The 18,122-nt window shown below is 37.6% G+C and overlaps 1 protein-coding gene across 1 annotated transcript in view; it reads right to left on the minus strand.

The window, feature by feature from the left end:
• The window catches only part of SYT16 (synaptotagmin 16), a 256,291-nt gene that overhangs the window by 111,265 nt on the left and 126,904 nt on the right, over window positions 1-18,122 (minus strand). The window contains exon 2 of the mRNA XM_029952620.1: window positions 9,133-9,309. Within this exon, the coding sequence (XP_029808480.1) occupies window positions 9,133-9,309 (177 nt within the window). The remainder of the gene's footprint in view (window positions 1-9,132; window positions 9,310-18,122) is intronic.

Here is an 18,122-nt window from a genome sequence, read left to right on the forward strand (position 1 = left end):
ATAAGGAAATGAAGACAACAGTGTATAATTTAGAAATGAGTGGTCTGTGTTAATAATTGTTGAAGCTGAGTGATTGGTACATGGGGGTTGATTATACAATTCTCTACTTTTCTGTAAGGATTTCCATAATAAAAAGTTTTTAAAAAGTGAAGCTCTCTTCCCAACCTCCTTACCATAATACACTGAAGGAAATAAGAATACACAGATGTTAAGTGCCTGCCATGGTTAATGTGTCAACTTGACTGAGCCACGGTACCTAGGTATTTGACAAAATATTACTCTGGGTATTTCTGTGAGGGTGTTTTCTGTGGATGAGATTAACATTTAAACTGGTAGACTTTGTGTAAAGCAGAATACCCTTCAAAATGTGGGTGAACCTTATCCAATCAATTGAGAACCTTAACAGATCAAAGATTGACCTCCCAAGAGCAAGAAGGAATTTGGACAGCAGACAACCTTTGGACTTCAACTTTCAACATCACTTTCTCCTTGCGTTTCTAGCCTATCAGCTCACTCTGTAGATTTTGGACTTGTCAGCCTCTATCATTGCATAAACTAATTCCTTAAAATAATCTCTCTCTCTCTCCCTCCCACGATCCCCGTCTTTCTCGCTCTCTCCATCTTTCCACCTGCACAAATATCTATGTACCTGCAGAGATGGAAAGCGATCTATATTTCTCTCCATTATATAAATATATGCTTATATTTATATAAACAATTTATATATAGGCCTAGTTATAGGTATAGATAGATAAGAAATAAATTTAGATAAAAGGTAAGATAACTAAAAAGTCTATAGTGGCTATAGGATCAGTATTAACAAGGGTTCTCCCGAGAAACAGAACCAATAATGATGTGATGTGGTGTGGTGTGTGTTTCTCTCTCTACCCAGCATTGAGCAAGACATGTTCAAACCTATCTAGAGTAAATCTTCCCACCTTGTCAATTATTTTAGTCCCCAAAAGTAATTGTAAGAATCTACACTTTGTCTCTTTAATTTCAGTTTTGTTTTTGTCCCTCTTCATCTGAAAATTTAATTAACTAATTTCCAAGATAGTAGGGACTGTATCTTTCTCTTTCACCATTTTATTTCTAGCACTTAGCACACTGTAGCATAATACAGATTCCCTACAAATTATAGTGAATGGATGAATAAATATTCTCAAACCATTAACTTCTCAACTGGGTTCTTTGGAATTTGCACCCACCAAACAAGGTGCAATTATGAATACTTTGATAGGTCAATACTTTGATAGTTTCAAGAAGAAATATTTTCAATTATTTTTGTCTTAAGTCATTAAAACAAGTACCTAGGCAACACAATGAGACATACCATGACTTGTCTTAATGTTAAAACTTTTACAGCACCTCAATTCTTAATTTTTCATGTCATGTATTATGTTGAACCATGTGAAACTTCCAACATACAAAACTAGTAATTTCATAGAGTTCAACCTAATATAACACATAAAGAAATGAACATTCTGCACAAATTAAGGCCTTAAAATCAGAAGAGAGATTACTATCCAATTTAGACAGTTGAAAAGTGAATCTTTTGAAAAGTTGGGTCTCATTTTGCATATTCCTCACTGGAGAAGGGTGACATAAAAACTACAGAGGGGCTATTTCATTTATCCCACTCTGAAATCCCACATTTGAGAGAAAAATAATGGGGAGAGAGGATGGGGTAATTCTAAAGATTACCAATCCATAACTCTAAAACATATTATTGTGTAATTCCAAAGTTTATAACTTGTATAAAAACTACTTCAATGGCATTTATAGAACTCAATTATCCTATTAGAAATAAATTACAAAGAAAATATTGAACTTAAAAAAGAAATTCCAAACTATTTGATCCATTTATAATTCATCTAAGCAGTCCAGGCTTAAAACCAATGCACAGATCTACAGGTGAAGAAACCTAGATTCTAGGTACAGGCAAAATAATTCACAGTGCTAAAGATGGAGTCTAAAACCTCCCAGTAGAGTATGGACTGTTTTACAGTATCCTTAAAAAAAACACACCCTTTTCTGACTATAATTAATTTATCAATCATACTAAACATAAAGTACAATGAAGTTGATGCTGGTTACTTAAAACTATAAGATGTACACATGGCTAAATGTCCCTCTCACCTCAAGGAGCCAAAAATAAATATAAAAGTGAAACCATTTATATCTGCTGGTGAGTACTCTTTGTATTTATATTTTTATTTTTACATCTGCTTCAGATCCTGATCCATACCATTTTGGAAAGTTTGTCATTGCTCTTTCTTATTTGGTCATAAAAGGAAAATGAAATGATACCAAAATAATTCAGAGAACATTGGAAGTTTTGTCAATGGAACAGCCAAACTCTTCTGTTTGGGTCAAATTCACTAAAATTTGTAAAAGTCTCAGAATCTTGAATATGAGTTGGAATTGGTTATAATTTGGCATCTCTGAAAAATCTTACAAAGTAGGTACTTCTTCGAAATATCTTTTTTTAAATGTTTATTTATTTTTGAGAGAAAGAGAGAGAAAGAGAGAGAGAGAGAGAGAGAGAGAGAGAGAGCGAGCGAGCACTGAGTGGGGGGAAAAGCAGAGAGAGGGGGGGACACAGAATCTGAAACAGGCTCCAGGCGCTGAGCTGTCAGCACAGAGCCTCTGAAGCAGGGCCCGAACTCATGAACCACAAGATCATGACCTGAGCCAAAGTTGGACAATTAACCAACTGAGCCACCCATGCATCCCTCTTATTTTTGTAATCCATGGACAGAAATAAATTGCTGGTTGTGTCATGGTATATATGGTACTTTAGAAAGAGAAGGTATCATAAAGGAAAAAACCTTTCTTAATGACCAAGTTAGAACTGAGTTTTATATACTTGGGAGCAGAAGCACATGTGGATTTGGCCAGCGTTAACATTCTGTTCACATACTATCCTTCCTGACCTGAGAGGGGAAGTTAGCAGTGAACCTACCCCCATATCCATCAATGGCACGTCTCTCTGGCCACACCTTTAAGTCACCTGGTATTCTTTTTAAAGCTATATGGTTTGCCCTGCCACTGCCACTGTTACTCTGTGTTCTGATTTAATTAGTTTGCAGTAGGATTTGGGGACTGCTTTATTTTGCTAAGTTCCCCAGGATTGAGACCCAGTGTAGTTTAACTGGGCTTTCAGTTGGAAAGCACCCTGATGACCACAGTCCATGTCAGACACACTTGATAAGCTTCTGTTGTAACTCTTTGTAAGAATCATTCTAACCCCATATGGGGCATGTGGAATATCACTGACGAAAATGGAGAAAAGAGAATCTTGGTTTCAATTCTTCATCAACTCTTCTAATCTGGAATGATTAAAAACCACTTCCAGGTGATGCTTTCACCTCCACTCCTTTTGTTGTGGTTGAATGGTGTCTCCCCAAAAAGATAGGCCCATGTCCTAATCCCTGGAACTCATGAATGTCGGGAGGGTCTTCACAGATGTAGTTAAGGATCTTTAGATGAGATATTCCTGGATTATCAGGATAAAACCTAAATCCAATGACAAGTGACACAGAGAGCAGGGACAAAGACAGGAGAAGGCAATGTGAAGATAGAGATGGAGGTTGGTCCTAGGAGAGTATGGACCTGCTGACAACCTGATTTTAGAATTCTGGTCTCCATAGTGGTACCAAAAATAAATTCATGTTGTTATAAGACTCCAAGTTTGTGAAGCTTGGCTCACAAATCATTTTTGTATGGCAGCCACAAGAAGCCAAAACCTCCTTTCCCTTATTTTTTCTCATCCCAGAAGTTGAAAAGCATGAATTAGTGAACTGAATTGGGAAGACTGGGTGGGCAGAAAACAAAAGTAAGTTCTGGGCCTCCAGCATAAGGTGTTCTTGAACAAGAGTCCCAGCGCTGCCACTTACTAGCTTGGGGGCAGGGGGAGGGAAATGTCCCTCTGAACTTCAGTTTCCTCATTAACAAAATCGAGACAATAAGAACCTATTTATTGAATTGTATAGTGGATAAGTTGTACTTGAACATAACCTAAATGCTGAAATGAAATAAAGTAACAGAAGGAAATGGCATAGCTGGGGGGCCCTGCTGGACCAGAAGCTAACCATTTAGCTGCAGGGAAAGAGGTGAGGGTGGTCTTGGGGAGGGGCCAGTCAACTGGGCCTTCTTCTCAACTGGCAGGGAGAAACTGCCACATTTGAACGACCTTGCTTCTGAGCTCCAGCTGACACACAGCCTTACTGCTGAGCACTACGTGAGTACTAGCTCTGCCTTAACGTCCAGAAGCTTGTCTTCATGTTGTCTCATGGCACTCTTATCTTTCTCTGTGACCCCCCTTCCCATGTTCAGTGTTGAGAAACAAAACCTCAGGTTGGCCACTGAAAGTAAATCAGTCAATTTAATTTTGGATGAATACCCAGTTTTGGGGATTTCCACGCCCATCTTCTTTTTCTGATATATCAGGGAGCATGGGTGTAAGCTTATTTACCACGATGTGCCCTTCCACACTCTGGCTCCCCTGACCTCCAGAAGAATTGGCCTCTATCCCTATTGCCTTCCCCGTGAAGTGTTCATATCTGCCATACTCCCTGGTGATCATTTCAGGCAACAGGAGCTACACAATTTGTAAGACGCAATACAGAGCAAAAACACAGAAACCTTGGCTCACAAATCATTAAGAATTTTTAAATGGCAACATCAGAGCATTAAACCAAGCATGGGGGTCCTTCTAGGCATGGATGCATGCCCATGAAGCAGGCTCTGATTCCAGGAGGCTCAGGTAGCTCACCCCCAGGCTTGTCACCCCAAGTTGCAACAACTGCCTTCCAGGTTCATGGATTCTCATTCCTCTAATTTCTCCTACCCACAGGGCCATACACAAACTTCTAAATCCTGTGCTGTCAACTGCTCATCTGAGGAACTACTAAGGAGTCTTCTCAAGTCCTTTCTCCTTCCAGTCCTGCCACTATGCTTTACCTGCTGCTGCCACCCTCAGCCCACAGGGGACACACGTGAGGCAGTCTCCTATCACAGTTCTAAATGGGAAACACAAGTCACTCTGCTTTCTGCCTCCTCCTCGGGCCATGCTGGATTTTAATCTCACCCCAAGGACTCCAACACCCACCTCCGCCACCCTTCTCAGGGTCCAGACAATGTCTCAAGCCCTCTGTATCTCCTTCCCTGCCATCTTTCCAAGCCTTGGGCTGGGGCTAACTCTTCACATCATGTCTCCTCTATCCCTACTACAGTGTGCCTCTTAAAATGAAGCTCTTTGCTCCAACTTCTAAACTTTGATCCAGAAAGAAAGCTTTTGAGGAGAAATAAAACAACAACAACAAAACAAAATTCCTCTCTTGTTCTCTCTTGCAAAGCTAGGCAACTATTATCTCAGTATGGGAATTTTATTTTAATAAAGTTTTTATCTCAAAGCTGAACAATGCCTCCTTTGTTCCAACTAGTATCCACCCTTTCCCCAAACAACACAAATACCCTGCATAAAGAAAAGCAATGCATGTAACATACTTAACAGGTGCATGGCAATATTAAATGCTAAGTAAATGACAGCTATTAATTATCACTGTCTAATTACTACTACTACCTGAGTTATTAGGAAGAAGCAGTTATAGTTTTTTCCTCTCTTTACCTAAATCCAGATAGAACCATAGGTATAAATTCCTTTAAACTTTGAAAAGTTTACAGCCTAAAAGAAAGCATTTTTGTCAAGTAAGTTATTTTGCATGATGGTTTCAGAAAATAGATTGCCACGCCTGCCTCTGTGATATTACCACACAAATTAATATAATTGTTTTATTCTTCAGAACTTCATGTATATTAGAATACAACGATTAGGTTGCAGATATTCAGCCATTTTTTTGAACTATAAAAATGGCAATTTCATATGATTCAAATTAAGAGTAGGGTGCTCTAGTTGATTTTTAATTATTTTTATTAGGTCTCTTCCATTCATTGAATGAGACCGGGAGAAGAAATTGCTATGGTAACCCTAAGAATCTGACAGAACTGCACAATAAAAATTGTGAGAAACCTAGTCCAGACTCATCAGTTTGAAAATGAGGACTTAAGACCCAGAGAGGTGAAGTAAGCTTCCCAAAATATCACAGCTAATTAGTGACAAAACTAAGCTCTGGCTGTCTTCACCATGCATACCACCACATCAGGCTGCCTTCCTTACTTCTTTACATTTGTCAAATTATGTTAAAATCATCTCAATTTCACTGAGAAATCAGTGCTCTGAGGATGATAATTAAGGCAATATCAATGCTAAATAAAATCTGGGAAAGAACATTTTTCATAAAGACTTGATCGGTGATAATATTAGACTTTTTTATTGATAATTAAAAATTTTAAAGGGAGAAATGTCATAATGAAGATGTAAGGTTCTTAGGCATAATTTGGAGAGTCTCCTAATTAAATTATTTTTAAAGCTCCCTTTTTATGAACCCACTCTTAGTTTGGGACATGGATTTTTCAGCATTTGTTCAGCTGATAGCACATGGTTCATGCTTTATTGTTATTGTTTAAACATTATCTTCAAATTTCAATTTATTTGCAAGTGTAATTCATAATTGTCTCTAAAATATTCAGATAACATGTCAAACAGGACAAAAATCTTACATAGCTCTAACCTTAGTTCTTTCTACCCATTATAGTTTGCAAATGAGAAAATCTCACCAATTTTAATCTTTCAGTTTAAGCAATGAATGTGATGTGTTTGTGGGTGATGTCATTCATAGACACCATTACTGTGATTCGTATTTTGCTAACACATCATAGCTATAGTTCTACTAGGCACCATGCTGGTATCTTTACAAAAGTAACTCATTAATTTAAATCTAACCCTGTAGAACATTAATTGACTATGCCAATACGGAGATGGGAAATTGAATCTTAGAATGGTTCCAGGGGCACCTGGGTGGCTCAGTCAGTCAAGTGTCCAACTCTGGATTTCGGCTCAGGTCATGATCTCATAGTTGGTGGGATTGAGCCCCCTTGTCAAGCTCTGCACTGACAATGAGGAGATTGCTTGGATTCTCTCACTCCCTTTCTTCCCCTTCCCTGCTTGCATAAGCTCTCTCTCAAAATAAATAAATTTGGGGCACCTGGGTGGGTCAATTGATTGAACATCCAACTTTGTCTCAGGTGACAATCTCATGGTTTGTGAATTTGAGCTTTTCATTGGGATCTCTGCTGTCAGCATAGAGCCCACTTTGGATCTTTTGTCCCTCTCTCTCTCTCTGCCCCTCCTCTGTTCATTTATTTCCTCTCTCTCTCTTTCTCTTTCTCTCTCAAAATAAACATTTAAAATAAACTTGAAAAAAAAAGAATAATTCCATAATTGGTCAAGGTCACACAACTAGTGACCACCAGCTGTTTAAGGGGAAAAGGGGAATCACTATGAATCTTAACTCCACACTACCCCATGACCAAGTAGAAGTCTATTTATCTCACACAACTATGTCCTAGCTGGGACAGTAGTGGTTAAACCATTTGTAAGTCCCAGATTTCACCTGACAAACTCTATTTAAAATATTTCATCCTATTTTCAGAAGATGAGTCAGATGTCCCAAGTGGTATTCAAAAAATAAGGCTACAACAGCAGCAATGCCAAACAGATTGCCAGATCTGCAATTTACACCCCCCACGTTATCTCCTATGATTATAACAATATGTGCACACACTCTTTGATACTCTTCCCTTCAAAAGTGGAGCATAATTTCCCTTCCCTTGAGTGCAGGCTCTAAGCACAAAGTAGTAAATGACTAGCATATGGTGGAAATGACAATGTAGGACTTCCCAGACTCAGTCCTAAAAGGAACTGTGGCTTCTTCCTTGCTCCCTTTCCTTGGATCTCCTACTCAGGGAAGCCAGCTGCCAAGTCATAAATATAGTCAAGTCACCCTGTGGAGGATTCCATGTGAATAGAAACTGAGGCCTCCTGTCATCCTGGAAACGAGTCCATCAGCCTTAGTCACGCCTTTACATGACTGCAGCTGACATTCTGATTGCAGCCTCCTGAGTGACTCTGACCTATAACTACCCACCAAGCCGGTCATAAATTTGTGAACTTCAGAAACTGCAAAATAATAAATATTTATTTCTTTAGGTGCTCATACTTTGAGATATTTATCATGAAGCAGTTGGTAGTTAGTACACATTTATCTCTAAATATGCCTTTTCTTATAACAGAGCAATAAAGCTGAACCACGGCTGCAAATGCTGCCATATCAATAAGTTGAGTATATTCCTTGGTCCAGCCTCCCTTCACACGTACCCAGGAGGTACGGGGGTGTGTTCCTCAAGGCCTTTCCCAGCTCAAAAATATAAGATTGTCCCTCCATCAGTGACATCGTGCCCCATATGGGACATGGGAAGAAGTGAGAATTATAGTGATTTACAGAGAGAGAGAGAGAGAGAGGGAGAGAGAGAGAACACACGCCAGAGAGCACAAAGTTGTTACCTGTAAGATAAGAGCATTATCTTTAAATGTCCGGCTTCTTGTGTGATGATAATCATCACTCTGTGGTAACCTCCTGTACCACAAAGTTCTACACTTCAGCAATTGAAAATGAAATATGTCCTTTAAGAACAGGAAGTCAATTATTTCTTTAAGTATGTTATTTTCCTCCAACAAATTGAAGGCTGTTAGTAAATGATGTACTAGATTCGGTGAGCTCAAGAAGTAAAAACCACCTTCAGAAATGTGACTGTTGCCATATGAGGTGGGAAATGGTACTGAACAATGAAAATCTCAAAAACAACTAGTTGAAGTACTGTTCCAGTATAATGAGACTAAAACATATCAAGTTTCTTGTCAATGAAAAACTATTTTTTTGTCAAACCTTAGTCAGAGGGAAACTCAGCACAAACATCTAAAAAGCTAAGATGACAGGAAGTAGTGGTCAGCCTTTTCCCATCTACTCTTCAAACACAAAGAGGGCATTACTTTCATAAGACTAATGTATTCTTTAGTAATATCCATTCATCATGTCTCCCACAGCAGTGGCCAAATAGCTCACATGTGATTTCTTAATGGGGCCTATCCTGGAAACAGTGACATTCCCCCCACTGACCCAAACCACAGTAAGTTGTCAAGCTCAAGAGAATGTGAAACGTCATCCTTACCCAGGCCCTCATGGATCCCAGTCTTGTCTTTAGAGTGCTTCCTTTTCCCTCGTTGTTCCAGGCATGCAAGTCCTAATTTTTCTAAATAGATCTTCTTGTTGATGAAGAGGAAGAGGACAACCAGAAGGACAATGAAGACACCAACTGCGGATAAGAAGCCAATGGCTTCAGGAGGAACTGGCAAGAGAACACAAAAGAAAAAAAAAATCATCACAACTAAAGTAAACCAACTTTTAGTTCTATCAACTGATTAAAGTTTATGTTCATTACTTAGAGTGGCAAATGCTCTACGTCTTCATGCTGGCATCCCCAGGACTGCATACAGGAGAAAGGCAAAAGACTGCCATCGGGTACATCCTGTTAGGCTGGCTCTTCAGATGACAGACCTGTATACTTTTACACATGTGCTTTCTTCCTTATGGAATAAAACTCCTCTTGTTCCTATCCTCAGTCTAATATTCAGTTTCAAACACACAAACTATAAGAGAGACAGCTGTCAAATGGGTTGAGCTGGAAATGGTTGATCAGTGTTACAAAGCAAGTCCTTTAAAAACACAGCTGCCTAAAGCTTAAAAAATCATCACTTGAGACAAACTTTCAGACATCTGCATTTATCAATATTCACCATTGGAGAAAAAGTCATTTCCTGTATATATTTTTGCAAATCCAACTCTGTAATATGATGATTATCATCATCAATGGTGACAAGAAAATTCCTCATCCGTGCCATCCATGTAAGCAATTAGAATTATATTTTGACTGCTAATATTTTAGAATCCTAAAAACTAAATTCCATCTTCTGCCTTCTCCTCCTTCTCATCAAAATATCCTGAGCATTAGTGGATCATGGTTAAGTGCTACCCAGTATACCTTAAAGAGTCCCAACCTTTGAGTTCAGCGAGGAGGTGCATGCGGCAGGGGGACCAGGAACTAATTCAGGATTGAGGAAAGACTCCGCTAAGGAAATGACATTTGAGTCAAGACAACACTCAGTAAAGAAACCCAGAAACCAACTTGTGTTGAAGAATTAGTTACAGAGCAGGTGTCAGTAAGAGTTACTCAAGGGTATTAGGTATCTGTAAAATCTTATGAAAATCAATCTCCTAAAAGCAGCTTTAATCCCTGGGAAGTTTTAATCTGTAGACTAATAAAATGAAGGGATAATATTTGCCTCATCCTACCATCCAGATAAACAGAGAAAGGATGATTCAAACTAGTCCCAACGCCATGAAAAGATAAAGAAAATAAGTGGTACTGCGTCACTGAACTGATCTAGTGGCAAGCCAATGAAAGAACAAACAAAACAAAAAATAGCAAGCAAGATAATAGCTCGCTAGTTTGCAAAATGATGATAGTGTCTACTCTCCTAGCCACCACATACCACGTAAAAGTAGGCACATATTGATTGTTTCCCCTCTCTTCAGAGGCAGCATATAGGTAGAGGTGCTCACTGGTGTGAGTTCCACAGTTATGCTGTTTGTGAAGAAACCACACTCTACCACTTATTATCTAAGTGGCCTTGAGCAAATTATTTAACTTTTCTGTGCTTCAGTTTCTTAAGCAATAAAAGGAGACACTAAATACAGCTATATCAAAGGTTAAATACGGTAACACATGGAAAATAATCAGTGGGCACCTGGCACATAGGGAGTTCCCAAACGGGAAAAACCACCTTCCCCAACATCGCCATCATCATCTTTACAGAGCCTTTAATACATCTAGGATCAGTCATTGGAAAAGAGATGTGCATCTCTATGTTTATCGCAGCATTATTTACAATAGGCAGGATATGGAAGCAACCTAACTCTCCATCGATAGGTAAATGGATAAAGAGGATATGGTATATATACACAATGGAGCAATACTCAGCCATAAAAAAGAATGAGGACCTGCCATTTAGAACAAGGTGAATGGACCTAGAGGGTAGTACACTAAGTAAAATAAGTCAAATGGAGAAAGACAAATACCACCCGACTTCATTTGTATGTGGAATCCATATAACAAAACAAACAAAAAGCAGAAACAAATGCATAAATAACAAAGAACAGACTGGTAGGTACCAGATGGGAGGGGCTGGACAAAATGGGTGAAAGGGAGAGAGGGATTCACATTTCCAGTTATGGAGCATATAAATGGGGGTGAAAGGTATAGCCCAAGGAATATATTCAGTCGTATGTTAACAGCATTGTATGGTAGCTACACTTGTGGTGGGCAGGATATAATGTACAAACTTGTCGAATCTGAAATGAATATAACATTTGTATTAACTAAACTTGAAAAAATATATATCTAGGAGCAGTCAAATATGGAATGCATGTACTGCTTTGTGTACTGCACTCTGTGGGCTGGACTCAATCTCTCTTCTTTTCATCAAAACAATTATCTCTCTATATTTTTGCCCCTCGTTCCTATATTTTCAGCTACTTCCCCTTGTATATACAAAATCTTTCTCACCTGCATTAAAAAAATGCATCAAGCATTGAGGGTGTCATGCTAAGCAAAATAAGTCAGGCAGAGAAGGACAGAAACCATATGTTTGCATTCATAGGTCTATCAAGAAAACAGGAGAAACCTAATGGAGGACCAGGGGGAGGGGAAGGGGGAAACAGAGTTGGGGAGCGAGAGGGATGCAAAACTTGAGAAACTATTGAATGCTGAAAATGAACTGAGGGTTGAAGGGAAAGGGGGAGGAGAAAAAAGAGGTGGTGGTGATGGAGGAGGGCACTTGTGGGGAAGAGCACTGGGTGTTGTATGGAAATCAATTTGACAATAAAATATTTTTAAAAAAATAAATAAATAAATAATTAAAAAAATAAACAGTCCTAAGAGGTAAAAAAAAAAAAAAATGCATCAAGGGGCACCTCGGTGGCTTTGTCAGTTAAGCATCCTATTCTTTTTTTTTTAATGTTTTTTTAATTTTATTTTTGAGAGACAGAGAGAGATACAGAGAAACAGTGTGAGCAGGGGAGGGTCAGAGAGAGAGGGAGATGCAGAATCTGAAGCAGGCTCCAGGCTCTGAGCTAGCTGTCAGCACAGAGCGCAACACGGGGCTTGAACCCATGAACCATGATATCATGACCTGAGCCAAAGTCGGACACTTAACCAACTGAGCCACCCAGGCGCCCCAAGTATCCTATTCTTGATTTCAGCTCATGTCATGACCTCACTGTGAGTTTGAGCCCTACCTACATCAGGCTCTGTGCTGACAGTGTGGAGCCTACTTGGGATTCTCGGTCTCTGCCCCTCCCCTGCTACATGCACACAGGCTCTCTTTTACTCTCTCAAAAATAAGAAACATTTTTAAAAAATTACATCAAGCATCTCCCAACCTTCTAAAACCTCTCTTCACTATGTGCTCTTCAACCACACCCTTTCACTTCTCCCCTCTGCAACCACCTTCTGAGTATTTCTTGTACTCATCTCCACCTTCTTACCTATGAAACCACTCACATCCTTTACCCAGACCCCCACTGATCTCCATGGGCCAAGAATTACCCTCTCAAATCCCTTCACACAGTAGCCAGGGAAATCCTCCTGAAACATAAATCTAACTTCTTCACCTGTCTTTCTAAGCCCTTTTGTTGTTGGTTGAATTGTGGCTCCCAAAAGATACATCTACCCCAAATTTCAGAATGTGACCTAATTTGAAATAAAGGGTCTTTGCAGATGTAATTAGGATAGGATCTTGAGATGAGATCATCCTGGATAAAGGTGGGCTTTAAACTCAATCTAAGAGTTCCTACAAAAGACTGAAGAGGAAAGAACAGAGGGAAGAAAGCCAGTAAACACAGGAGCAGAGACTGGAGTCATGAAACCTCTAGTTGAGCAATACCAAGGTTGCCAGCAGCCATCAGAAGCTAGGACAGAGTTATGGAACAGATTCTCCCTCAGAGATTCCAGAGGAACGAACCCTGGTGACATCTTCATTTTGGACTTCTGGCACCAAGAACTGAGAGATCATTAGTTGCTGTTGTTTTAAGCCATAAGTTTTCTGGTAATCTCTCACAGGACTACCAGGAAACTAATATACCTTCCAATGGCTTCCTATTACCCAAACCATAATATTCAAATTCTTTAATTTGGTTTACAAGACCATTTATGACCTACTTACTGATTTCGGCCTTTATCACTCATCACTCCCTAACATGAAACTTTTTATTGCCAGTATATTCATCTGTTTCTCATCTCCCAAGCCTAACTCACCTCCAGACCATTGGATAGGCTATTTCAACTGTGTGGGCCAAATGCTTACCTCTCTTCTGGCTAATTCTGGTACTGTACTTCTGAAATCCTTTCTTTTTCCTCTTGACCAGGCTAGATGCTTCTGTTGTGGGTTCCCACCCACTGTACCCCTAAAAACTTTTCAACAGTTTTCAAATAAAATATAACTTCATAAAAATTTATGTTTCAATTACTCATTGTACTCTCAGCAGCTAACATAGGTTAGGCACTCAATAAATATTTGATACATGAATAAATGCTGTACTCATCTGTGTTCAGCACATTGATAAATGTACCTAACAATAAAAACTTATGGAAAGTAAAGATATACCTCAAGTGGGTCAGTAACACTAAACAAAGAATATGATTTATGTAACATTCAGTCTTAGAAAAGAGTTCATCTATTATTCATAAGCAGAAACATTTGTACCCTATGTCATTCATTAATAAAACTAAATCTTTATTTTTGAACAAAGTATATTTTTCCATTAGGAAGCAACATGAGATTCATTACATAAAATATGCAAAATATAGAAAAAATTAAGACAACCATTATTAAGACTTTCTGTACTTCCAGTCATTTTGACTACTGGGAAAATACTAAATTATCTGTATTGATTTTATCTTCCTGGTTCATAAAATATTTTATTAGATAAAATTTCTATTATTTTTAGAGATGTTAAAGAAAAACCCATTCATATAGTAGAAAATGTTGATAATAATGGGAGTTGTAAAAAATGATCATTTTGAATCCTATCACTCATCACAGTTACCATTTTGGATTTTTCTTACAAATTTTTTCTTAACTATTTTTACCACCACTGAAATACTATTTCACATGCCGATGTTAATGCATTTCATATAAAAATACTCACATATCCCAAAATTGAAACAATATGAATAGATTATTCAATATAATCTCCAAAGATGCAAGAAAGAGGGAATAAACCCTTGTGTTATTCAAAATAACTGTTTTTTAGAGATGAAAATATTTTTTTAGTAATAATTCCTGTGGCAATGTTTAATTATGAAAATTCTAAGGTATGTGTCTGTGGTTTTCTTTCCTAAAAACTGTTTAGATATTGCTCCATTTTCTTTTAATTTTGAATATTTATAATTAAGTATGATGCTGCAGCTTACTTTTTGTTACTTTTTGTATGGGCAACAGAATGTTTTGGTCAAAATGTTTCCAGAAACTTTTAACACAAAAATTTTACCAGAATGTGGGTTTTTTGGTAGATATCTTTTATCTTTTTTTTTTTTTTCCTGGAACCCAACTTTTCCACCAAAATATCTATGGCTTTTATAAAGCTTTGGAGAGTTTTCTTTGATTATGTCTTTAGTAATTTCTTCTGTTCCAACTCTTCTTGTTTCTATATTAAACTGGGTATTTCTTTGGCTACTAAATTTAATTTTTTTCCCTTTTTATTTTCTCTTACATTCTTCCTAAATACAATCTACCCATTTCTCTCAGGTAAATAGGTGAAAGTTTGCTCTTAACCACTGCACTATACTCACTATTGTAAACTCTGAATATTTGAGTCAGTGACAAATGAGAGGAGGAAGTTACTGTCTTTTCCCCTCCTTTCAAGTTGAATGGTAGAGAACACAAGGAATAAGTAAAAATCTAGCTAAAGCAGAGAGAAAGCCTAGTGTGGCAAATTTATTTATCTCAAAAGAGTTCATGCTCCTCCCAAAATTTATCAGTTCTAATTTCATTTTTTCCTATGTATTTATGGGTACTCAGTGGGAAGTCTGAACAGGTGCATGAGGGGCTGCTAGCCAAATGCTTTATTAAACTGTAGGTTAGCTTATGTGCTTTCTACATAAGTAGCGAATCATAGCAATAGCTAAAAAGTTGGCAGTGACCCCATTCTTGTAGGAATTGCTTTACCAGGATTGCACACAAACTGTGCTTTTCTAAAGTGGTTTAAAATTCTACTCATAATCTAGCAATTCCACTTCTAAGTATATAACCAAGAGAATTGAAAATATATGTTCACACAAAAACATGTTCATGAATGTTCATAACAATTTTATTCATAATAGCCAAAAAGTAGAAATGGTCCAAATGCCCATCAACTGATAAATATACAAAATGTGATACAGCCATACAATTAAATATTCTGCAATAAAATGTGGAGTACTGATACATGCTGCAACATGGATGAACACTGAACATTATGCTAATTGAAAGAAGTCAAATACACAAGGCCACGTATTATATGAGTTCATTAAATTAAATGTCCAGAATAGGCAAATCCATAGAGACAGAAGGAAGTAGATTAGTTGTTCCCAGGAGGTGAGGGGAGGGAGAAGTGAGGGGGGACTACAAATGGGTATGGGATCTCTTTTTGAGGTAATGAAATTATTCTGGAATTCGATGGTGATAATAGTTGTGTAATTTTGTGAATATACTAAAAGCTACCAAATCCTCCATTTTAAAAGGGTGTGAATTTTATGGAATATGGATTTTATATCAAAAAGTTAAATTGTAAATATATCATTTTAATAAAGACTGGAAGGAAATATGAAAAAAATATGACTTTTCTTCGATTTGGTTTGAAAGTGACTTTCCTCATGTTTAAGCATTCTGTAATTTTATTCTTCGATATGTAGAATTAAAAATAAAGTTTAAATATTATAGGTTATGAGAAGTGGAGTCAGCACAGTTTTAACCCTCAATGTGTAACACTGAACACAGCAAGCCAACAGTTCTATCAATGTAAGCCAAGGAGGGCTAGATGCTACATTTGGGCCTAACAAAATTAGAGACTTTGGCAGGGAAGCTTGAAGTCATTTTGCATCCCATATATACAAATGCTATAGTGAAGAACAAGCATTACATGCATCATCTGCTATAGTGACAAGGGCACATATGTCAGGAAACTTAAGTGCCATCTGCAAAGTAACTCATCTAATTATTCCAGTAATTACTAAATTGGAAATCAGATGGCTATGAAGTTCGGTCACATAGTTTATATTGAAAACTTAAAGTTAGACATATCTCTACATCCCACTGGATAGCCCCATCTGCTGATTTTCAAGCAATGGCTCAAGAAGAACACAGATCATACAGGGACATAAATAAAGAAGTGTCTGCATGTCACACACTCACTAGATGTTTTTAAATTTCATTCCATGATTGTTGAAGAGGTTAAAAAAAAGGCTAAACAGTTTCAGCCATTTGACTCACAAGAGCTAGAAATAAGATGAGAGGAAGCTCAAAGTTTATTTATCAAAATGGGAAGGGGAGCATTGCTAACTGAGCAATGACAATAGAAATCATTTAAAAGTAAAGTTATAACTTCTCAGGAATAAACTCCCTTGGTATCAGTCTGAGAATCATGAGGAATCTCATTAAAAACATGAGGAAAGCTTGAGGTAAATCTAAAACTCTACTCACTTATACAACCCTACAATCTTTGAGTACTATCAACGTGAAAGTCCTCTTTTAAGAGATATAATTTCAATTTCATGCATCTTTGTAAAAAGCAGCATGACTTTGAAATTGCTTTTATGATGTTCTCGAGCACGGTCATGCTGTTGATATCCCAGCCTTGAGCCTAAGCTTGTCTACCTTAGAATTCCGGGATTAACCTAATGTACAGCATAGCAATTATAGACAAACAGTACTATTAATAAACTTCAAAACTGCTAAGAATCTAGATCTTAATTATTTCCATCACAAAAAAATCATAATTATGTGATGTAACAGATGGGCCAGCCAAAGGCACAGTGGTAATAATACTGCAATACATAAATATACCAAATCAACACAATGTATACCTTAAACTTACACAATGGTATATGTCAATTATATCTACATAAAAGTAAATTTATAAAAGAATTCAGGATTGCCTGAGCATGTATACATCCTTCTCCAGGCTTCCATCCACCTGAAAACTTAAGAAGCCTTTCAGGAAAGACAGCAAACAAGGTCAGAGTGGAGGTAAACTGAGTACAGCGCAGGTGTGTACCGTAGAGTCAAGTCAGGATTCTAGGGCAAGGAGATTACAATAAAAGCTACTGCAGTAGATATCAGCAGCTTTTGCAAAACAAGGAGATGTTTTCAAAGGAAGTTTTGGCACAGTGAGAATTGAGGGCTTTGACCTAGAGTTTATGCTCAGACTTTCCATGCAACTACCAAAAAGTAGGTAAGAAATGAGAAACTTTTGAGTTGGACACCAATGTGCCAACTCCATATATAGTTACTTCAGTGTGCATATTTATTTATTTTTTAATTTTTTTTAATATTTATTTTTGAGAGAGAGAGAGAGACAGATTGTGAGCGGGGCAGATTCAGAGAAGGAGACACAGAATCCAAAGCAGACTCCAGGCTCTGAGCTGTCAGCACAGAGCCCAATGTGGGCTTGAACCCACAGACCATGAGATCATAACCTGTCAGATGCTTAACTGAGTCACCCAGGTGCCCCACAGTGCACAAATTAAAAATATCTGTACGATTAGACTCATTTATATCATTAGCTATGTTTTTACAACCAACTACAAAATTAAATAAATTACTTTTAAAAATTAGCACAGAACAACTTAAACTGAGGGCTTTAACTTTCTTTTTTTCCTTTGGTATTGCTTCCAGAGCTGCTAATAATAATAACAACAACAACAACAACAAAGCCTTTGATGCTTAGCATATTGTTTATCCAGTGTCTAAATTTAGGGCTAGTTATTATAACCTCAACAACCTTCATGGATAGTCAATCATTTTTCTAAAAATTTCTAGGACCATGAAATATAAAATATTTATT

This window comes from Suricata suricatta, chromosome 9 (genome assembly GCF_006229205.1).
Source record: "Suricata suricatta isolate VVHF042 chromosome 9, meerkat_22Aug2017_6uvM2_HiC, whole genome shotgun sequence".
NCBI classification, from domain to species: Eukaryota; Metazoa; Chordata; class Mammalia; order Carnivora; family Herpestidae; genus Suricata; species Suricata suricatta.